The 24,216-nt window shown below is 40.3% G+C and overlaps 1 protein-coding gene and 1 long non-coding RNA gene across 4 annotated transcripts in view; both read left to right on the forward strand.

Moving 5' to 3' along the window:
• LOC134300147 (uncharacterized) overlaps positions 1 to 3,675 on the forward strand; it is a 30,351-nt gene extending 26,676 nt beyond the window's left edge. Inside the window, exons 1-3 of one of the 3 annotated variants that reach the window (XR_010007315.1) lie at positions 2,108 to 2,410; positions 2,936 to 3,071; positions 3,526 to 3,675. This is a non-coding gene — a long non-coding RNA (uncharacterized LOC134300147). The other 2 variants (XR_010007317.1, XR_010007314.1) reach the window with 2 other exon arrangements.
• Positions 3,676 to 4,908: 1,233 nt separating this feature from the next.
• LOC134300118 (NACHT, LRR and PYD domains-containing protein 3-like) overlaps positions 4,909 to 24,216 on the forward strand; it is an 82,867-nt gene continuing 63,559 nt past the window's right edge. The window contains exons 1-6 of the mRNA XM_062984780.1: positions 4,909 to 5,113; positions 5,929 to 6,056; positions 10,465 to 10,516; positions 10,933 to 11,137; positions 11,477 to 13,259; positions 22,825 to 22,998. Coding sequence (XP_062840850.1) covers positions 5,944 to 6,056; positions 10,465 to 10,516; positions 10,933 to 11,137; positions 11,477 to 13,259; positions 22,825 to 22,998 — 2,327 coding nt within the window. The 5' untranslated portion in view covers positions 4,909 to 5,113; positions 5,929 to 5,943. The remainder of the gene's footprint in view (positions 5,114 to 5,928; positions 6,057 to 10,464; positions 10,517 to 10,932; positions 11,138 to 11,476; positions 13,260 to 22,824; positions 22,999 to 24,216) is intronic.

Raw genomic sequence — 24,216 nt, forward strand, 5'->3', positions numbered from 1 at the left:
AAAAAATATAGATGTATAAAAAGTGCACCTAAAAACAACCACTAAACCGAGGTATAAACGTGGTTAAATTCAACGTTCATTAGTTTAACAGTTAAGGCTAAGCAACATCATTCAATCACCTTTAGCCAATTCGTGCACCTTGCACAGTTATCTAACAAAATAACATTAAACTAACTCGCATAAGAACGGTATTACATATATTTAAACATTACACTTTTAAAGAATTACAATTAAAACCATGCAATACTAACCGCTAGCAGAAATGAATTATGCTAACGTTATACGAAATTATAGGCGTCGAAGGTAGCACGAAATTATAGACGTTTCAGTTAACGAGTCAAAACTGATGTGCACATGCTCGGTAGGACATCTCGATGGGTAGGACAAATTCGACAGAACACCGACCGTTAGTTAACTTAGCGAGCGCGCTATTTAAAACAATTCTTATGTAACACAAACTTGTAGTTTATCTTAATCAAAGCAGAGCTTTAACACAAACTGAATGTCTCTGATCCACGTTTTAGAGAGTAAATACAGAGTTATATTCAACTATTTTCTATGTTTGCTCAAATATCACAATATGCTAATTAGATGGCTTTAACCAATAGCAAGAGAGTAGCGTATGACATCAGACGCTCGTTAAATATTAAATTAAAAACATTGCGTTTAAAGGTTACTTTTACTTTTAAATTAAAACTGGCCATTTCGTTGTATGGACTTAAATGTTTTAAGCTGTTTGAACTATTTTGCATGTTTTGAGTAAAGATAGCCTAATAGCAGCTTTAGCAAATACAGCTTCAAGGCCTCTTGGGAAAGAAGCTACGAGCTTGGCCCACTTGTTTCTGGAACATTTTGCCCATTTCTCTTGGAATTTCCTTGCAAGCTCTGTCAGGTTGGATTGGGAGCATCGGTACACGCCCATTTCCAGCTCCTTCCACAGATGTTTGATTAGATTCAGGTCTGGACTCTGGCTGAGCCACTCAAGGACCTTCACAGACTTTCTCTGAAGCCACGCCTTTGTTCTCTTGGCTGTGTGCTTCAGGTCGTTGTCATGTTGGAAGGTAAACCTTCGCTCCAGTCTGAGGTCCAGAGCGCTCTGGAGCAGCTTTTCTTTTGTTTGTTTGTTTAGTTTGCAGCATTGTTTTCTTTACACTTTAATGAATACAGTTTTGCCGAGTCTCTTTTTGTTGGACCTGACTTGTTTCTCCTGCTGGTCCTTTGCTGTTATTCTTTCATTCTAATTTCTGTATTGTAACTGTCACAGACTGCTGTAACATGTGCACAAGTCTTGCTGAACATCCCTTTAGTATTTGCAATATAATATTTGTGCATGTAAATAAAGATAGTTTTACTAAGGTAAACTTGTAGTGCAGTTTGCTTGTTGTAAAGTACAGATGTAGTAAAAAAAAATGGTATGAAAGTCTGATGTCAGCGTAACCAACACTGTAATTGTGTGTTAAATATGTGCAGTAAATACTGTTTCAGAATTACAGCAACTTAACATTTTGCAGGAAGGAAAAACAGGTACAACATGTGGCATGAACAAATGTTACGGCACATTTAGGTGTGTTTCTCTCTCATTTGTTCAGTTTAGTAAATAATCCGCGATAGTGCATTAAATTAGCAGGAAATGACATCATTAAATTAGATGACGTTGTTGTTCATTATTTTTACTTGATCAACCATAAGATTTGAGCAGAGGTGCACAAACTTTAGCAGGAGACTGTGTGAGAGGACAGCAGTTACTTTCTGACAGAACTGGAAACAGAATCAGAGTTTGGGCGGATGCTGGTTTTAGTGCAGCGTTCACATGTAGACAAATTGTGTGAATTTAATACGATTGCATTTCTGTCCTTTAGTGGTAACGCATTTAGTTTAATCTTATTATTCACAGAACAAAAATATAATATTGATTACTGTCTAAATATGTTTGTATAAGTGTTTAAACTAAAATCCTCTCGAGTGTAGATTCAGATTGTACTCGCGACTTTGAACTCAGAAAGTGAGAGATCTGGAGGAGCACTTGAATGCGTATGGCGTCAGATTAGTGCCAAAAGTCGAGAGCACATTTTATTTGTGCGCGAGCAGGATTTTCTCTGCTCTCGCACGAATTCACCCTGCTCGCTCACGAATAAGTTGTGCTCGCGCACGAAAGTGCATGCGCGCACTCGAAACGCAGCTCTCGCGCTCAAATCGTATGCGCGCACTCAAAGCAAACTGCGCTCGCGCTCAAATATTTCTTGCTCGCTCTCATAACTGCACTTGCCCTCACGTTAAAACAGTCCCAAAAGTCGTCGACCAATCAGAATGTGTTTTCGGCTTCGACCAATGAGTCACAACTTCCCCTGCATTTTCACTGGTCGGAAAGAGTGAACCGTTGTGAAGACAAATGGACAATCAACGACCTCAGGTAAGATTAATATTAATTTTATTTTACACTATTTTATAATTTTAAAAAAAGTGTTAAAGAGAATGTAGAAAAGAGAAAGAGAAAGCTAGCTAAAGCGGTACCCCTAACATAAAATAGCTTTTGTGTATTTTTTATGTTAATTAATAAAGTAAAGCCTTTATACAGTAAAGTTCATGTGTTCACGAGTTTAGTGCCACAGTACAAAAATGGACTATTTTAGTAAATCAAAGTGGGTAGATCAGGAAGCTATAGCCACCTAAATGATATGATGAACTATCTCTAACACGATAGTGAACATCATGTTCACTTTCCCAACCAAGACCAGAATATCAAACATGACACATTAAATAATTTAACTCTTTAAAATAAAATGTTTTACAATTGAATGTTCTGCTGTTTTTTATTATTACAGCAATTTAATAGTTTTTGATACCTTACAGTATGTCAGGCTTTTGCTTTATTGACTATTATGTAAAGTGTGAACATTGCATATTTACCATGCATAATGTAATGTTTTAAATATAGGTTTCTGAATCATCTGCGGTGTTCAAGAAAAAGCCACATACAATGACAGCTTTCCCCTGGTGCATCTATTGTAGCTGAGATTCCCCCACCAGAATCCAGCAAGGAAGCAAGTAGTGTTAGAACACCAAGCAGTAAGGTGAAAACATATCTGCAATATCAACAATATCATAGTACCAACCAGTCTGCATTTAATATGGTGCACTTTTTGTGTATTGATATTGTTAACACTAATGTTTTTATTTAGGCTTTATGTTCAGTGTGTCAAATATATTTTCCATTGGATTGTATAGAAATTCATGCCAGCTAGTGTGGAGAAAGATAACAATGTATTTGATATTATCTTCATTTTTATTACTCCTATAATTAAATTATAAGGACAATACTATCATATTAGGACACCGTTATAATTATTTACTTAATGCATTAAATATGGCCTTTAAATCTGCTTTGTTCATCTGCTATAATAACACCAGCTTGTGTGTGTTTAAGCTGTTGTAAAGAGTGGTATGTACATGTATATAACAAAGAAACATTGTAATCTATACAAAAGTCAATGCTTATTTTGCTTTTTGGTGTTTCTTTCTGAACAGGCTAATGCAGACTTTACCACCTATGGTTAAGACAGCTGGTTCGCCCTCTCTTTGTCCAAAAACATTCTTTCAATGGCTCACAGGACAGGAACACATCAGACCAGTTCGTCTGTGGATATTTGTGCTCATTCAATAAATAAGTAAAACAAACTGTGTACTGTTATTTATTTACATGTAATGTATATGAGAACAGAGTCAGCACAAGTATCTATGAGAATAGAGTCCAATAGAGTACAAGAATAGAGTACAAGTCAGAGTCAGCACAAAAGTTACATTTGCCACATTTGTTCCCGGGGTCATAAAAGGGGATGGTGGTTCCAGCCTTCAACAAAGATCTGAAGTTTGGAGAAGAAACACAAGGTGTACCAGAAAGAGGTGCTGGGTATTTGCAATGTCCAGCATCCCAACTTGTTCAAGATTGTCCAGGATATCATAAAATGTGGAGGTCACAGCTGTCCACACATCAACCAACAGCCTTTCAATTCTGTAAGACAAAATAAATGACTTAAAATGTAATACTTTGTTGACTGAAAAACATCTGTGAAAAAGTGGTATCTGTATAAAATTCAAGGACAACAATAACCTTAAAATGTAGAAACAATAAATAATGTAGGGAAATATATGTTAAAGAAATGTATAACTTAGACAATCAAGGACATTTGTGCCAGTATGCTCAAATTTGGGCAGTGGGAATCCTAGCATGGATTTAAGTTCAGTCACTTGTGGAACTGTCTGTACCCTGATGGATGACAGTCTGGTTTCCACATGTTCATTCACCAACATGTGAATTTGCCTGAGGGCATTTAATATATCTTCAGGAATATGATTTTTTTCTCGCTAATTAATCAATAATGATCATTTCATGTGTGCAAATGAAATGTAAACAATTCAGATCAGTACATAAGCCAGACTGCTTACTACATACTGCTATTTATGCAGCTACCCCTCCAAAAGCTTTATGTCTTAGTAAGGCCTAGACAACAAAAGAAACTTATAAGATAATTAGACATACAGGTTAAAAGATGAGCATAGTCAGAATATGCCTGATTGTTAAAGCTTTAACAAATTCTACCCTTTTAAAATGATGATTTTTATGTACTCTAAAATAAGTCTAAAATTAAAATAATTAATAATCTTACCTGAGGTCGTTGATTGTCCATTACTCTCTTTGCAACGGGAAGTTGTGGCTCATTGGTCGAAGCCAAAAACACATTTGATTGGTCGACAACTTTTGGCACTGTTTTAACGCGCAAACTCCGAGCGCGAGGGCAAGTGCAGTTATGAGAGCGAGCAAGAAATATTTGAGCGCGAGCGCAGTTTGCTTTGAGTGCGCGCATACGATTTGAGCGCGAGAGCTGCGTTTCGAGTGCGCGCATACACTTTCGTGCGCGAGCACAACTTATTCGTGAGCGAGCAGGGTGAATTCGTGCGAGAGCAGAGAAAATCCTGCTCGCTCACAAATAAAATGTGCTCTCGACTTTTGGCACTAATCTGACGCCATAGTATGCGGCATTGAACTCGATTTGGTGAAAGTGAAAGTATTTAGTGTGGAGGAGAGAAACGTGAAGAGGTTTTCCAGATAATCGCGGTGAGTATAAGAATATAAAACTGTAATATGTGAATGTTATGAATCCGTATTTGATGGATAAATGTTTAGGATCAGGTTTTTATGATCTGATATGTGTTGTGTTTAGGAACTGTCACATTTAACACCGTTATTTAGGCGTGTCAACAACAACACGGAGATTTTTTACACTTCTGTGTTTTTCTCTCATCCACACCAACTCACAAACCCACGATTAATGAAAACAGGATGAAGAGATTTCTGAAAACTGCTTCCTTGTTTTAGTCTGGATACTAAAATGTAGCTTTACACAGATGTTGTGACGTCAGCGTGCTGGTGTTTACACACATGCAGGCGGTGGACAAAATAACAGAAACACACAATCAATAATAAACATCAAACATCAAATAACAAAGATGTATGAGAGCATGGCATGAATAGTGTAAACTTTACTGAAGGAAGGTTGGAGTTCATTACTGATGTGTCCACGCTGTGTGTGATTATAAAGAAAGCACTAATCTAACACACTGATGAGAGGGAGATTGTTATTAATACACTTTCATTTATTTAAGAATGTCATTTAGAATTAAGAATGTAAACCAGATCAGAGTTACTGGCATACTGGTGTAAAAGTAATAAAAACATAAATGTCTTAGCTGGGATGTAAAACTGCTCTGTAATGCTTTTAGAGTATGTGACTTCAGTTGAACTAAACTAGCTGCTAGTTAGCTAAGCTGTCTGATTACTGTACCATGTGCTTGTTGGTGTTTCTCTGAACTGAAGCTTTTAGGTGCCCCTGTGCTTTATATAGAGTTCTTTATGTTTGGTTTTTACTTCAGTGTTACTCCAGTGTGATGGAGGGTACGAAACCAGATTCACCTCAACCCAGCTGTGTCTCCATGAAGAGCGATCAGTCAATAGATCCTCCACAAAACTTTAAAGATGGAGGATGTTTTACTGATCTGAGGTCAGTATAATCTCTAGTATGTCCTGGTGCAGTGTTTTTACTTCCAGTTTCTCCTGATCAAATGTATTAATCTCATTAAACTCAGTCCACTAAGCAATTCATTCATAAAAATGCTAATCATCTAGGACAGGGGTCACCAACACGGTGCCCGCGGGCACCAGGTCGCCCGCCGGGACCACGTGAGTCGCCTGCAGCCATGTTCTTAAAATAGCACTAGCCACCATGAAGCTCCGTCTAAAAGTTTTATTTAGGTTGCTGTACTTTTTGAACAATAACACATGCATTGATGTAAATTTCAATACTGAATATACATTTTTTTTAAAACAAAAATGCTTTATTTATATATGATCTGCCTGGGGTAAAAGTTCAATGTCATGCGCAACACAAGCCTTCATCCCAATCGTTGATGTGACAACCAAGCATGCACAGCGCTTTTTACCTCTAAAAATAAAGAAAAATGGCAGAGAAGCGAAAGAAAACGTACCATTTTCACAGTGACTGGGAGAAAGAGTTCTTTTTCACGTCAGTGAAAGAAAAATGTGTCTGTCTAATTTGTTTCTAAAAAACTTTAATGCTAACTACACACCTGGCAGTTAACAACGTGCAGAAAAAACCCGTGAATTAAAGGCAGCTTTGGGGAAACAGCAATCTTTTTTTCACAATGCCAGTAAAAAAATCACAAAAAGCAATGGAAGCTTCATATAGAGCTGCGAATTTTTTAATAAGGAATAAAAAAACTTTTTCAGACGGAGATGTATTAAAAGAAGCAATGATGATAATAGCGCACTCTGTGTTTAAAGACGAGAAGAATGCTCCCAATGCCATCTCTATTCTCTCCGATGTCCAACTGGGAGCCAGTATGATGGTTAGAAGAGTTTCGGCTATGTCCGGGAACTTGACAGAGCAGCTTGACTGGGATCTGATAACGTGCAGGTGGTTCAGCATCCAGTGCGACGAGTCTGTGGACAGCAGCAGTACGTCACAGCTGGTGATGTTTATCCGAATGGTGTTTGATGATTTCTCCACAAAAGAAGAACTCCTGGAACTACTGCCCCTGAAAACAACAACTAGGGGAGTGGACATCTACAACGCGGTGAAGAGGTTCTTTGTGGAGAAAAAGGTACCACTGGAAAAGTTGGTTTTGATTACTACGGACGGGGCTCCTGCCATGACGGGCCGACATGTGGGCTTTATTGCGCAATGCAAAGGTGACACAGATTTCCCAAAATTTCTGCATAACCACTGCATCATTCATCAGCAGACGATATGTGCAAAAGTTACCGGCTTTGATCATGTGATGATTCTCGTCATGAAGATCATAAATGGCATTCGCTCCAAAGCCAAACAACACAGAATATTCAAGGTGCTGCTGGAGGAGCTGTCAGCTGAATATGGTGACCTGCTACTACACACAGAAATCCGATGGCTCAGCAGGGGACGAGTTTTGCAGCGTTTTTTGTCACTTTTGGGTGAAATCAAAGAGTTCATGCAATCCAAGGGGGAAGACTCATCCCTGCTCGAGGACACTGAGTGGATACTTGACCTCACATTTTTAACTGACATCACTGGGAAACTGAACCATTTGAACTGTGAGCTGCAAGGCAAAGATAAGAGTGTTGCTGACATGATAAGTGCTGTAAACACATTTAAAGCTAAGAGGAACATTTTCTCTGGCCATTTACAGAGAAAAAACTGCTGCATTTTCCATCCATGCAGTCAGTGCTGAATGACAATTCTTCTGCATCTGGGGCTTTTGACAAAGCTGCAGAAAAGTACTCTCAAGTCATAAACAGACTTGGGCAAGAGTTTGAGAACAGATTTTGTGACTTTGATAAACTTGAGCCATGTGTGTTATTCATTTCAAATCCTTTCATGCAGGTGGACACTAAGTGCAACGTTCAACTTGGATGCTGTACAGATGGAGATCGAAATCCTAACATTGCAAAATGACCTCTACCGTACCTCAAAGCCCATCAGGGTGCACGAAACTTTTGGTGCCTTATAGACATGGAAAAGTACAAAAGATGTATGCACAGCAGCTATGAAAGTTGCCTGCCTTTTTGGTTCAACCTATCTCTGTGAATCGGCCTTTTCTGACATAAACTTCATCAAGAACAAACGCAGAACTCGGCTTACTGATGAACATCTACAACACTCACTCACACAGTTGCAGTGTCAAATTACACCCCAGATTACAGTACACTGGTGAACAACATGCAATGCCAGTCTTCCCACTAACAGACATTTACAGACAAAGAAAGAGATAACAGATGTTTTTAGTGAAACACCATGGCAACATTAAACTCAAAAATCGTACAAAAATGTGAAAAATTTGTTAGAAAGTAAACAGATGTGCTTTTGTTAAAAATGCTACAGATTTGGTGATTACTTCAAAAGTTCATGATTTGTTCAAAAAATGTTACAAATGTAGTGTTAAGACAGTTTTCTTAAATTCTCAAAAAAATGTTACAGAAGTAATATTTTGATTAGAACTGAAATAAATAATGTTGCATGTTTAAATATATCTGTGGTTCCTTTCATTGTAAATCATAATAATCATTAACATTAACATGTGATCAGATTGTCTCTGCACATGTTTGATTGTTTATTATTAATATTAATAATAATATTATCATTAAAGGTAAACCGTGCAACTTAATGGTATTCAGGAAGTTTGTATGAAACAAGTAGCCCTTCGTATTACTCGTAACCTTGAAGTAGCTCTCGGTAGGGTTGGGCGGTATTGCCGATTTTCATACCGTCATACCGTCTTCAGGAAATACCGCGGTATACGGTATTACCGGGGGGGGGGGGGGGGGGGGGGGAATAATACCGTATACCGGTATTTCCTGAAGACGGTATGACGGTATGAAAATCATGTTGATGTTAATGATTATTATGATTTACAATGAAAGGAACCACAGATATATTTAAACATGCAACATTATTTATTTCAGTTCAAATCAAAATATTACTTCTGTAACAATTTTTAGGAAATTTAAGAAAACTGTTTTTTGAACAAATCATAATACCGTATACCGTGGTATTTCCTGAAGATTGTATGACGGTATGAAAATCGGCAATACCGCCCAACCCTACCGAGAGCTACTTCAAGGTTACCGAGTAATACGAAGGGCTACTTGTGATTACACACTTGAGTGTAATTACAATATTTCAGTGTTTTATTATAAAAAGATTTAACAATCTGAGCGTCAAACATTGCTTATCTTATCTGATCTATAATAAATACGCATAAGTATAAATGCATGTGTATCAATTACACTTTAACACAAACATTAACACATAACATTTTGGCATTGTAACCTCTCACTGCCCACACAAAACAGAATAATAGCGGCTAAACACTTCAATATATTTCAAAAGTTAACTGCTTAGTTTATAGTTACAGATATTTCTTGAAAGTGTATGAGCGTGTACGATTAGTTATGGCTGTAATCCAGAATTAAGTTCTATACCGTAACAAAAAAAAAATATGAATGTAAATGTTCATGTTGCGATGACAGTGATGTAAAGTAATGTTAAAATAATTCCAAACATTTGAGTGGTTAACGAGAACGCTACTTTAAATGTCACACAAGCTCCGTGCAAAACACGAACACGGAAACGGTACAAATCCGATCTCTCTTCCCTACACACTTGCTCCCTACGCCCTACAGTGCACTTAACATTCTTAAAGGGCCAGACAATATATTTTATAATTCACATTACACGACAGGTGAGACGTTCTTTTTTCTTAATATAGCGCTTTTATTTAGGAAAAAATAGTTCTTACATAGGCAGGAAAATCTATGGCAGACAAGAGTCACAACACCGGATTGGGCATTACGTTATTATTACTGTTTGCTCCTTTTTCTCAACACTTGCGCTTGATTAACACTGAAGATATATTTAGTAAATAAGTACATGTCCGCGCATGCACGCGCTTGTGTTCATTTCCGGTTGAACTGATAAAAAATGTTGATTTTGAAAGACAAGCCGTTATTCAGTTTCTGCTTGTTAGCTCACAGCTAACGCTAGCCAGTGTGGCTTTTCACTCATCTCTCTGTGTTATCACCTTACACACCTTACAGCCAATCAGTGAGCTCCAACCGCCTACCCTTCCCACCCCTCCCACCCCTCCCTTACTGTGGATGCGCATGTCCTAAAGTCTCCGTTTTCAAGGTAAACCTGAAGCAGAAATTTGGCGCTTCACATTTAAAAAATACCGTCACCATTTTTGAATACCGTCACCATTTTTAAATACCGTGGTATACCGTAATACTGTCATACCACCCAACCCTAGCTCTTGGTCTCAAAAAGGTTGGTGACCCCTGATCTAGGAAGTGTTTCAATAACAGGATGATAGAACCTGCTAGTGGTCAATACTGTTTTGTCTTTTTATTTACAGAACACAAAAGAAGAAATTAAATGTTACTTATCAGTTGGAATCCATATTTAAGGTTTGTATGTATGTGTGTGTATTTATAATAATAATGCTAATCTAGTTTGCTGATTGGCTAAATGAATACTGTGAGGGATTTTATGTTGATTTTGGATTCTGGACCCTCCTTAGATGTTGTTCTGGTTCTTTTAGACCTGAATGATCGCTTGATTTTTGCCATATGGGATTATTGGGGCTTATTTGGGTTTATTAAACACACAACCTTCCACATTTTAATGCGGCTAGTTCGGACAGAGGTGAAATTCCAGTTTAAAGCCTAAGCACATTTTAATGCACAATTACTGTTTATTCATTTACTGAACTTAATATGCAGAAAAACTACATCACTCCTTATATAGTCACATCACTCAGTCATTTTCTTTATTACCTCATGGTGCTTATAGTGAAGATCTGGTTCTCTAAATTCCTTAACAGGAACTGGAGCTCAAAGTCATCAGCATGTTAAAGAATGAGCTAAACAAGTTCAAAAAGCTACTGAATGAAGATTACCCAGCATGCTCTGAGCAGGAGGTAAAGGATGTGGAAGATCTGAGTAGTTTCAGAGAGGGGGCGCTAAAGATCACGCTGAATGTTCTGAAGCTCATGAACCAGACAGACCTCGCTAACACCCTGCAGAGGAGTAAGAGACCTACATACTTACATTATTAATTTATTTACCATTAGATAAACAAACTCTTCCATATTCATCTTGGTTCTAGAATCATCTACACTTTTGATTAGTCATTACATTATATTATAAAACATGTTATGACCATTAGGTACTTGATATTAGATGAGAATTCTAACTATGATATTGGTCACTACATCTCTACAAATAAACTAATTATAATCATAGAGATTTATACTTATAAACAGAAAATAATTTATATACAAACCTATTATTTATTACAATAATAAATTATATACTGTGTTTATAGATCATGCAGTAAAATATTAATCATCATCTTCTGTTTATTAGAACTATTAATCCCTGTATATCAGAAAAAACTCAAATCCAATCTGAGAGAGAAATGTAAAAGAATCTGTGAAGGAATCTCCCAGCATGGAAGCTCAGCACTTCTGAATGAGATCTTCACAGAGCTCTACATCACAGAGGGTTGGAGTGAAGGCGTCAATGATGAACATGAGGTCAGACAGATTGAAGCTACATCCAGGAGACCAGCAGTACAGGAGATTCCCATCAAATGCACTGACCTCTTTAAAGACACGTCCATTAGAACTGTGCTGACTAAAGGAATCGCTGGAATTGGAAAAACAGTCTCAGTGCAGAAGTTCATTCTGGACTGGGCTGAAGGAAAAGCAAATCAGGACGTTGTCTTCATATTTCCACTTCCTTTTAGAGAGCTAAACTTGATGAAGCAGGAAAACCTCAGTCTGATGGAACTTCTTCATCAGTTTTTTCCAGAAGTGAAAGGTCTGCCATCATTAGACTGTGATGCTTATAAAGTTTTGTTCATCTTTGATGGTCTGGATGAGTGTCGAATTCCTCTAGATTTTCAAAATAATGAGCGATTGTGTAACATAACAAAGTCATTAAAAATGGATGTGCTGCTGACAAACCTCATCAAGGGGAACCTGCTTCCCTCTGCTCACCTCTGGATCACCACTCGACCAGGAGAAGCCAATCAGATCACGACTGTCTGTGTAGCCCAGCTAACAGAGGTACGAGGGTTCAGTGATCCTCAGAAAGAGACGTACTTCAGGAAGAGGATCAGTGATGAGAACCTGGCCAGTAAAATCATCACTCACATGAAGTCATCAAGAAGCCTCTACATCATGTGTCACATTCCATTCTTCTGCTGGATCTCAGCCTCTGTTCTAGAGAGAATTCTGGATGGAGCCGAGGAGAAAAAGATCCCCAAAACTCTGACTCAAATGTTCACTTACTTCCTGATCTTTCAGATAAAACACAAGGAACAAAAGTACCATGGGAAATCTGACCCTGATCCTCTTCAGACCAGTGAGACGATACTGGCACTGGGAAAACTGGCCTTCCAACAGATGGAGAAAGTAAACCTGATCTTCTATGAAGAAGACCTGACAGAATGTGGCATTGATGTCAAAAACGCATCAGTGTACTCAGGAGTCTGTACCCAGATCTTCATAAAAGAGGCTGGGCTGCACCTGGGTCAGGTCTTCAGCTTTGTGCACCTGAGTGTTCAGGAGTTTCTGGCTGCTTTATATGTATTTCTCACCTTCATCAACAAAAACAGAAATGTGCTGGTGATGCAAAACACTGAATTCTTTAACATCTTTAGAAACTATACAAACATGTCTGACTTTTTGAAGAGTGCAGTGGACAAGGCCTTACAGAGTAAGAATGGACACCTGGATCTTTTCCTCCGCTTCCTCCTGGGTCTCTCACTGGAGTCCAATCAGAATCTCTTACGAGGCCTACTGCCACAAACAGGAAGTAGCTCTTACAACAAAGAGGAAATGGTCAAGTACATCAAGGAGAAGATCAGTGAGAATCCCTCTCCAGAGAAATCCATCAATCTGTTCCACTGTCTGAATGAACTGAACGATGATTCTCTAGTGCAGGAAGTCCAACAATACCTGAACAGAGAAGGTTCTCTTCATCATGATGGACACCGTCTGTCTCCTGCTCAGTGGTCGGCTCTGGTGTTTGTGTTGCTGAACTCAGATCAGGAGCTGGATGAGTTTGATTTGAGGAGATATTATCCATCACATGAAGGTCTTCTGAAGCTCCTGCCAGTTGTGAAAGAATCAAGAAAAGCTGAGTGAGTCATTTATTGACATTTGATTCATGAGTTTATCACTTAAACATTAATAATTAGATTTACGAAACTGAGAAGTTGCTAATCTAGTGTTGCAGTCTGATCTCAAAATGTGTCTGAAATGACCATTTATTAAGTAACATTAAAATAATAATGATGTTTTTTTACACCACCTACTAACTTGCACTCTGCTAATTATGCAGAGTAGGGATTTAACGATACACTCCACCCATGATGCAATGTGATTCACAATACTGAGTTCACAATACATTTTTCTTCCTGATTTTTTTAAACAAAATAAAATTGAAGACAAATTACACTACTCACAAAAAGTTCGGGATATTTGGCTTTCTGGTGAAATTGATGGAAAAGGTAAAAAGTTCACGCTACAGTGATGTTATATCATGAAAGTCGGACATTTAAGTAGAAGCAAAATTGAAACAAAAGCCAACAACAGTGGTGGGTATACCCCAACAATAATAATAATAATAATAATACATTCAACTTATATAGCGCCTTTCATAATACCCAAGGACGCTTCACATAGTAATTATAAGAATTATTGTCAAGAACAATAATCAAACAGAAACATGAGAATGAAAGTGTTGAGTAAACAAGAACGTTTTAAGAAGAGATCTAAACTCAGAAAGAGAGGAAGAGAGACGAAGAGGGAGAGGAAGAGAGTTCCACAGTGTCGGGGCAGCAACACTAAATGATCTACCACCCATGGTGGTCAACCTAAACCTAGGTATAACAAGGAGACCAGCATCAAACGATCTTAGCCTGCGAGAAGGGACATAGCGATGTAAAAGATCAGCCAGATACAAGGGAGCCAGACCATGAAGTGCCTTGAAAGCGAGCACTAAAATTTTATATTGGATACGTTTTTTGACAGGGAGCCAATGGAGTTGTTCAAGTACCGGGGTGATATGTTCATGTTTTTTTGACTGGGTCAGTACTCGGGCAGCAGCATTCTGAGCAATCTGCAAGGGTCGGAGGGATTTTGAAGGCAGTCCATAGAGGAGAGAATTGCAATAGTCAAGTTTGGAAGTGACAAAGGCATGTACCAGGGTCTCGGCAGCTTTAAACCAAAGGAACGGACGCAAACGGGTGACCTTTCGAAGCTGGAGGAAGGCAGACTTTGCCAATGAATTGATATGTGGCTCCAGTGACAGGGGAGGGTCGAGCAGCACCCCGAGATTACGTGCCTTAGAAGAAGACTGAACAGCGATACCAGCAATAGTGAGGGATGTGTTAGTGATAGAAGAGACAGCCGATTTGGAGCCAATAATGAGATACTCCGTCTTATGGGCATTCAATAGAAGAAAGTTTGCACACAGCCATGAGTTGAGATCACAGATGCACTCGGTGAGGGATGGTGGTGGGAAAGGATCAGATGGTAAAAGGTTTAGATAAACCTGGGTGTCGTCAGCGTAGCAGTGAAAATTTAACCCATGGTGACGGAAAATATCACCAAGGGGCAGGATGTAAATAAGAAACAGCAACAGTCCCAATACTGAGCCCTGGGGGACACCCTGCTTAACAGGAGCAACGTCAGATGTGTGTTTACCTATGCCAACAAAGTGATGCCTATCAGATAGATAAGATTTAAACCAAGTCAAAACTATGCCGGAAAAACCAATGTCAGAGAGCCGGGTTATGAGAATTTCATGGTTAACCGTGTCAAAAGCAGCAGTAAGATCAAGGAGTAAAAGGAGAGAAGCAAAACCTTTGTCAGAGGAAAGAAGAAGGTCGTTGAGTACACACAAGAGTGCAGTCTCTGTGCTATGACGGGCACGAAAACCAGATTGAAAGGTGTCGAAAAGAATGTTAGAATTCATGTTCACGGCTACTTAATATGGAGCTATCTAAATCAGGTTTTTTAATTATGGGGGTAACAACAGAAGTTTTCAGAGCTACCGGAACATAACCAGATTCGAGAGAAAGGTTGACGAGGTGACAAATAGAGGGCAAAAGAGAAGAAATAACTTGCTTGAGAAGAACTGTAGGGGCAGGATCAAGGAGTGAGGTAGTGGTCTTGGAGCCTGTTATAATTCTAGTGACGCAAACAGGATTGACAGATGCAAAAGACGAGAAAGTGAGCAGGGAAGAGGAAGTACCGAAAGAGATTGGAGATGACAGCAGTGATTTACATGTCTGATCATTCAGTATTTCCTGGTAAATGTTGGACACTTTGTCCCTGAAAAAGTTAAGAAATGCATTACATAAATCCGATGATGGAGCCAGGGAGTCTGAGGGGGGTCGCAAAAGTTTATTCACAGTAGTAAAGAGTCGCTTGGGATCCAGGCCTGCCTTTGTAATTGTAGAAGTGTAGTAGGTAGTGCGAGCATTGTTTAAAGCCTCTTTATATCTGACCAGATGATCCAGATAAGCTTGATGGTGAACATATAAGCCTTTTTTCCTATAAAGACGTTCAAGACGCCTACCAGCTGTTTTTAAACCACGAAGTTCTGCAGTAAACCAGGGTGAGGAATGCGAGGAGGGCACAGACCGAGTTATAACTGGAGCAAGGGTGTTAAGGGTATCGGCCATAGACTGATTGTAAACAGAGATGGCCTCATCAATGTCGCGTAGTGAGGTAATAAGAGGTAAACTGGAGGATTCCAGGACAGAGGAGAAAGCTAACGGATCAACAGAGGAGATATTACGGTAAGAGAGAAGGGTCTTAGAGGGGGGGTTAGCAGTGTGTAGTGAAATACATGATGTAATAAACAGATGATCGGATATTCCAATATCATGACCTGATACATTAGTGATAGTTCCCGCTGAGGAGCAGATCAAGTCTAAAATGTGACCATGTTTATGAGTTGAAAAATCCACATGTTGATACAAGTCAAAGCAGTTTAAGAGTGACAAAAAACCAGTAGAACCAGGAGATACAGAGTCAATATGAATATTAAAGTCACCAAGGACGACCAATGACTTTGACAGAGAACTGACAGTGGTTAGGACCTCACCAAGTTCAAGTAGGAAATCGGAGATGGAACTGCTAGGAGGACGGTAAACTAACAACACAACAGTTGGACAAGGGCCCATGATCCTGAGAGCCATGTACTCAAAGTGAGCAGTTTCCTGCATCTTACACATAGTTATTTTTATTTTACTGCTAAAAAAGACGGCTAGACCCCCACCACGACCACTCAGCCTAGGTGCACAAAGATATTTAAAGCCAGGTGGGTTGGCCGCATTTAGATGAAAGAAATCGCCTTGTGATTGCCAGGTTTCAGTCAGGAAGAGCAGGTCCAGGTGATGATGTCCGATGAGGTCGTTAAGGAGGACGGCTTTATCAGACATGGAGCGGCAGTTGAACAGGGCCAGGTTTAGCTGACGACATTGAGCAGATGAGGTCTGAACAAAAGTGGGCAAGACCTTGGATCATGGGACCTCACTTAAAACACTAAAGTCCACTCCTCGCTGGAACATCGATGGGTAGCTCCTAGGCCCAGGGGCCACGCCGTAAATCACAGGAATACCCGAGACAGATGACGAATGGTCCCTCGTCCAGCGTAAATGCTCCCGTAAATGATGCCTGTGCTGGGTGGTGTGGTCAGGTACCCTTGCAGGTCGACTGTTCACAATGAAGCGGTCATCAGTGTGGGATGTGACCAAAGGACGTCCACTCCTATGCCTTTCTGTGACTCTTCCAGTCTCTTTGTATCTCTTGCTGTTGTGAATTTTGCCGTTAAGTGTTGTAAATAATGAATCTTTTCTAGATAATTGATCAGGTCAACTCATTTTATAATTAAGAGGTTTATTGAAAAGTTGCAAAGAAATCAGCTCTCCCCAGGCTCTCAGGCTGCAGCGTTCTGAGTCTTCACCCCTAGCGGGAAGTTGAAGCACAGACCCCGTATTGTGCGTTCGATCAGTTTTTATACTTTTGACAAAATGCCCTTTGCTCGTGAAGTGACACATACCTCTGGTCTCTGACTGATCTAATCAATTTTCTGCTGAGCTGTCGTTTTGCCAATTTTTTTTTTGTGTGTGTGTATTCAGCTGAGTGCATCAGTTTCAGAGAGCAGGATGTGCCGACAACAGAGCAGTTTTATGCTCTCACAACCCCCTATATTGTTACAGGGAATTTTATTAAGCACATAAGCTCCTTGTTAGAGAACAGCAAGTTGTGCAGAAAGTACTGAAACATTGAACAGTTGGACATTCAAAAGTTTAGAGAAGGTCACATTAAGTTCACCTGTAAAGGTCAGAGTGCATTTTAGCTTCATCCTGAAATTTCATCTGAAAGCCAAATATCCCGAACTTTTTGAGTAGTGTATGACAAAATTTCCTTTTATTATTTCTTTGAAATAATAAACTGGTGAAGTTTAGTAATAAAGAGAGAAATACATTAATAATAGACGATCTTTGTACATAAAGACTCTCATGTTAGTATGAAGGGGCGCTCAGGTGGTGCAGCAGTAAAGTACACTGGTTTACTTTTGCTGAGATCTGAGGATGTTAGCATGGAGTGAATTTATCTGACCACTTCATACTGGTCAGGACCATGGTGGATCCAGTGCTACTCTAAAACACTTCCATGGAAGTAGGAACACACCCTGGTGTCACACACACACACACACACACACACACACACAGTCACTCATCTATGTTTCAGGATGGAGACAGAAATAAATTTATCATTTATAATCAGCGGGTAACGTTGTATTAATTCTCAGTCGCTACATGGCTATAGTTAGCACTTGGACTGTGTAGAAATGTGAAGCTCCGCCCCTTTGTAAATCAGTACAGTTGAGCAGTCCTGCTATTGGTTGATTCATCAGTTTAACTGCTTTCACTTTTATCTACAATGTAGTCTGATCTGATTATTTCTCTCCAGGTTGGTGTGGTGTGATCTAACAGAGGAAAGTTGTGAAGTTCTGTCCTCAGTTCTCAGTTTAAACTCCTCCAGTCTGAAACATCTGAACCTGAGTTACAATGAACTGAAGGATTCAGGAGTGAAGCTGCTCTCTGCTGGACTGGAGAATCCACACTGTAAACTGGAGATACTGTGGTAAGATCTTCACTTTCACACTGTAGATACAGAAGATCTTTGTAGACTGAAGACTGATGTTAAGTGCAGTTGGGCAGCAGGTTTCTGTGAGGTGAAACTCGTTCACCTGACTTACTGTTAGAATTAACACACATATTAAACATTATTATCTGATATCTACACTTGATTAATTGGTCGGCCATGTTGGAAAAAGTGTTTACATCACAACTCAGTTTATGTTACATCATCATAAATGTTAAATGTGTCCGACTTCAGCGTCTGACTACACAGGGGGTCATGTGGTGCCTTTTGGTGAAGAATTATCTTTTCCCTTAAGACCCCCCACACCACCTGAAAGCAGGGAGTGTCTTCTTTCATGTGCACACACACACACACACTCTCTCTTTTTAGATGCAATAACTCACACCAGGAGCCACTTAGTATTATGTGGAAAGGAGGAGGACTCAAAAATGCAGATAAAATTAATATTTATTAATGTTAAATCAAAAGACAAAAAACAAAAGACAGAACAGAAAACAGAAAAGTCAAAACAGAGAACAAAAAAACGAATCGTGAGAACCCCGATTGACACTGCTGAACACTGCAGGCAGCTGAAGCTGAAAAAGGAAAATGAAAAAAAACCCCACAAAAGCCGAGACGAGAACCCCGGTCGCCCGAATATAAAGACCCGGAAGACACAAAGCGCGTCTCGCCACTAGACGGGACTGGTTGGCGTTGGGGAGAGCCGACCTGTAATAGATAGAAAAAAGAGAAGCGTAACCCAGCTTCGCCACCCCGGATTTAGCAAACTGCTTAACCTCGAGTTAATACAAAAACCGGTTTAACCAGTAAAATGGCCGTCGCTAGCCACCTGCGGTTGCTACAGGAGAATGCTAGCGGGTAACGTCAAAACAATACCAGCGTGAGGGCTGGACGGAATCGCACCGCACTTTCTCTGTCAGAAGCAAAATCAAGGAACTATTTTACCTCGGCCTTTCAGCCTACACACCCAACCGACCTACAAGCCGCCTGGGGTAACCGTCTAGCCCTGTAAAGTGAGTGGACACCGCTGTCATGCCAGAAACAAAAAACAAATGTGCGATGCCCGCTGCTGCACTGCGCAGGCTTAAATAAGCCAGCTGCAGCTGCAGGTCGTCATGGTGACGGAAAATATCACCAAGGGGCAGGATGTAAATAAGAAACAGCAACGGTCCCAATACTGAGCCCTGGGGGACACCCTGCTTAACAGGAGCAACGTCAGATGTGTGTTTACCTATGCCAACAAAGTGATGCCTATCAGATAGATAAGATTTAAACCAAGTCAAAACTATGCCGGAAAAACCAATGTCAGAGAGCCGGGTTATGAGAATTTCATGGTTAACCGTGTCAAAAGCAGCAGTAAGATCAAGGAGTAAAAGGAGAGAAGCAAAACCTTTGTCAGAGGAAAGAAGAAGGTTGTTGAGTACACACAAGAGTGCAGTCTCTGTGCTATGACGGGCACGAAAACCAGATTGAAAGGTGTCAAAAAGAATGTTAGAATTCATGTTCACGGCTACTTAATATGGAGCTATCTAAATCAGGTTTTTTAATTATGGGGGTAACAACAGAAGTTTTCAGAGCTACCGGAACATAACCAGATTCGAGAGAAAGGTTGACGAGGTGACAAATAGAGGGCAAAAGAGAAGAAATAACTTGCTTGAGAAGAACTGTAGGGGCAGGATCAAGGAGTGAGGTAGTGGTCTTGGAGCCTGTTATAATTCTAGTGACGCAAACAGGATTGACAGATGCAAAAGACGAGAAAGTGAGCAGGGAAGAGGAAGTACCGAAAGAGATTGGAGATGACAGCAGTGATTTACATGTCTGATCATTCAGTATTTCCTGGTAAATGTTGGACACTTTGTCCCTGAAAAAGTTAAGAAATGCATTACATAAATCCGATGATGGAGCCAGGGAGTCTGAGGGGGGTCGCAAAAGTTTATTCACAGTAGTAAAGAGTCGCTTGGGATCCAGGCCTGCCTTTGTAATTGTAGAAGTGTAGTAGGTAGTGCGAGCATTGTTTAAAGCCTCTTTATATCTGACCAGATGATCCAGATAAGCTTGATGGTGAACATATAAGCCTTTTTTCCTATAAAGACGTTCAAGACGCCTACCAGCTGTTTTTAAACCACGAAGTTCTGCAGTAAACCAGGGTGAGGAATGCGAGGAGGGCACAGACCGAGTTATAACTGGAGCAAGGGTGTTAAGGGTATCGGCCATAGACTGATTGTAAACAGAGATGGCCTCATCAATGTCGCGTAGTGAGGTAATAAGAGGTAAACTGGAGGATTCCAGGACAGAGGAGAAAGCTAACGGATCAACAGAGGAGATATTACGGTAAGAGAGAAGGGTCTTAGATGGGGGGTTAGCAGTGTGTAGTGAAATACATGATGTAATAAACAGATGATCGGATATTCCAATATCATGACCTGATACATTAGTGATAGTTCCCGCTGAGGAGCAAATCAAGTCTAAAATGTGACCATGTTTATGAGTTGAAAAATCCACATGTTGATACAAGTCAAAGCAGTTTAAGAGTGACAAAAAACCAGTAGAACCAGGAGATACAGAGTCAATATGAATATTAAAGTCACCAAGGACGACCAATGACTTTGACAGAGAACTGACAGTGGTTAGGACCTCACCAAGTTCAAGTAGGAAATCGGAGATGGAACTGCTAGGAGGACGGTAAACTAACAACACAACAGTTGGACAAGGGCCCATGATCCTGAGAGCCATGTACTCAAAGTGAGCAGTTTCCTGCATCTTACACATAGTTATTTTTATTTTACTGCTAAAAAAGACGGCTAGACCCCCACCACGACCACTCAGCCTAGGTGCACAAAGATATTTAAAGCCAGGTGGGTTGGCCGCATTTAGATGAAAGAAATCGCCTTGTGATTGCCAGGTTTCAGTCAGGAAGAGCAGGTCCAGGTGATGATGTCCGATGAGGTCGTTAAGGAGGACGGCTTTATCAGACATGGAGCGGCAGTTGAACAGGGCCAGGTTTAGCTGACGACATTGAGCAGATGAGGTCTGAACAAAAGTGGGCAAGACCTTGGATCATGGGACCTCACTTAAAACACTAAAGTCCACTCCTCGCTGGAACATCGATGGGTAGCTCCTAGGCCCAGGGGCCACGCCGTAAATCACAGGAATACCCGAGACAGATGACGAATGGTCCCTCGTCCAGCGTAAATGCTCCCGTAAATGATGCCTGTGCTGGGTGGTGTGGTCAGGTACCCTTGCAGGTCGACTGTTCACAATGAAGCGGTCATCAGTGTGGGATGTGACCAAAGGACGTCCACTCCTATGCCTTTCTGTGACTCTTTCAGTCTCTTTGTATCTCTTGCTGTTGTGAATTTTGCCGTTAAGTGTTGTAAATAATGAATCTTTTCTAGATAATTGATCAGGTCAACTCATTTTATAATTAAGAGGTTTATTGAAAAGTTGCAAAGAAATCAGCTTTCCCCAGGCTCTCAGGCTGCAGCGTTCTGAGTCTTCACCCCTAGCGGGAAGTTGAAGCACAGACCCCGTATTGTGCGTTCGATCAGTTTTTATACTTTTGACAAAATGCCCTTTGCTCGTGAAGTGACACATACCTCTGGTCTCTGACTGATCTAATCAATTTTCTGCTGAGCTGTCGTTTTGCCAATTTTTTTTTTGTGTGTGTGTATTCAGCTGAGTGCATCAGTTTCAGAGAGCAGGATGTGCCGACAACAGAGCAGTTTTATGCTCTCACAACCCCCTATATTGTTACAGGGAATTTTATTAAGCACATAAGCTCCTTGTTAGAGAACAGCAAGTTGTGCAGAAAGTACTGAAACATTGAACAGTTGGACATTCAAAAGTTTAGAGAAGGTCACATTAAGTTCACCTGTAAAGGTCAGAGTGCATTTTAGCTTCATCCTGAAATTTCATCTGAAAGCCAAATATCCTGAACTTTTTGAGTAGTGTATGACAAAATTTCCTTTTATTATTTCTTTGAAATAATAAACTGGTGAAGTTTAGTAATAAAGAGAGAAATACATTAATAATAGACGATCTTTGTACATTAAGACTCTCATGTTAGTATGAAGGGGCGCTCAGGTGGTGCAGCAGTAAAGTACACTGGTTTACTTTTGCTGAGATCTGAGGATGTTAGCATGGAGTGAATTTATCTGACCACTTCATACTGGTCAGGACCATGGTGGATCCATTGCTACTCTAAAACACTTCCATGGAAGTAGGAACACACCCTGGTGTCACACACACACACACACACACACACACACACACACACACAGTCACTCATCTATGTTTCAGGATGGAGACAGAAATAAATTTATCATTTATAATCAGCGGGTAACGTTGTATTAATTCTCAGTCGCTACATGGCTATAGTTAGCACTTGGACTGTGTAGAAATGTGAAGCTCCGCCCCTTTGTAAATCAGTACAGTTGAGCAGTCCTGCTATTGGTTGATTCATCAGTTTAACTGCTTTCACTTTTATCTACAATGTAGTCTGATCTGATTATTTCTCTCCAGGTTTGCTGGTTGTTCTCTAACAGAGGAAAGTTGTGAAGTTCTGTCCTCAGTTCTCAGTTTAAACTCCTCCAGTCTGAAACATCTGGACCTGAGTAACAATGAACTGAAGGATTCAGGAGTGAAGCTGCTCTCTGCTGGACTGGAGAATCCACACTGTAAACTGGAGATACTGTGGTAAGATCTTCACTTTCACACTGTAGATACAGAAGATCTTTGTAGACTGAAGACTGATGTTAAGTGCAGTTGGGCAGCAGGTTTCTGTGAGGTGAAACTCGTTCACCTGACTTACTGTTAGAATTAACACATATTAAACATTATTATCTAATATCTACACTTGATGAATTGGTCGGCCATGTTGGAAAAAGTGTTTACATCACAATTCAGTTTATGTTACATCATCATAAATGTTAAATGTGTCCGACTTCAGCGTCTGACTACACAGGGGGTCATGTGGTGCCTTTTGGTGAAGAATTATCTTTTCCCTTAAGACCCCCCACACCACCTGAAAGCAGGGAGTGTCTTCTTTCATGTACACACACACACACACACTCTCTCTTTTTAGATGCAATAACTCACACCAGGAGCCACTTAGTATTATGTGGAAAGGAGGAGGACTCAAAAATGCAGATAAAATTAATATTTATTAATGTTAAATCAAAAGACAAAAAACAAAAGACAGAACAGAAAACAGAAAAGTCAAAACAGAGAACAAAAAAACGAATCGTGAGAACCCCGATTGACACTGCTGAACACTGCAGGCAGCTGAAGCTGAAAAAGGAAAATGAAAAAAAACCCCACAAAAGCCGAGACGAGAACCCCGGTCGCCCGAATATAAAGACCCGGAAGACACAAAGCGCGTCTCGCCACTAGACGGGACTGGTTGGCGTTGGGGAGAGCCGACCTGTAATAGATAGAAAAAAGAGAAGCGTAACCCAGCTTCGCCACCCCGGATTTAGCAAACTGCTTAACCTCGAGTTAATACAAAAACCGGTTTAACCAGTAAAATGGCCGTCGCTAGCCACCTGCGGTTGCTACAGGAGAATGCTAGCGGGTAACGTCAAAACAATACCAGCGTGAGGGCTGGACGGAATCGCACCGCACTTTCTCTGTCAGAAGCAAAATCAAGGAACTATTTTACCTCGGCCTTTCAGCCTACACACCCAACCGACCTACAAGCCGCCTGGGGTAACCGTCTAGCCCTGTAAAGTGAGTGGACACCGCTGTCATGCCAGAAACAAAAAACAAATGTGCGATGCCCGCTGCTGCACTGCGCAGGCTTAAATAAGCCAGCTGCAGCTGCAGGTCGTCATGGTGACGGAAAATATCACCAAGGGGCAGGATGTAAATAAGAAACAGCAACGGTCCCAATACTGAGCCCTGGGGGACACCCTG

This window comes from Trichomycterus rosablanca, chromosome 2 (assembly GCF_030014385.1).
Source record: "Trichomycterus rosablanca isolate fTriRos1 chromosome 2, fTriRos1.hap1, whole genome shotgun sequence".
Lineage (NCBI taxonomy): Eukaryota > Metazoa > Chordata > Actinopteri > Siluriformes > Trichomycteridae > Trichomycterus > Trichomycterus rosablanca.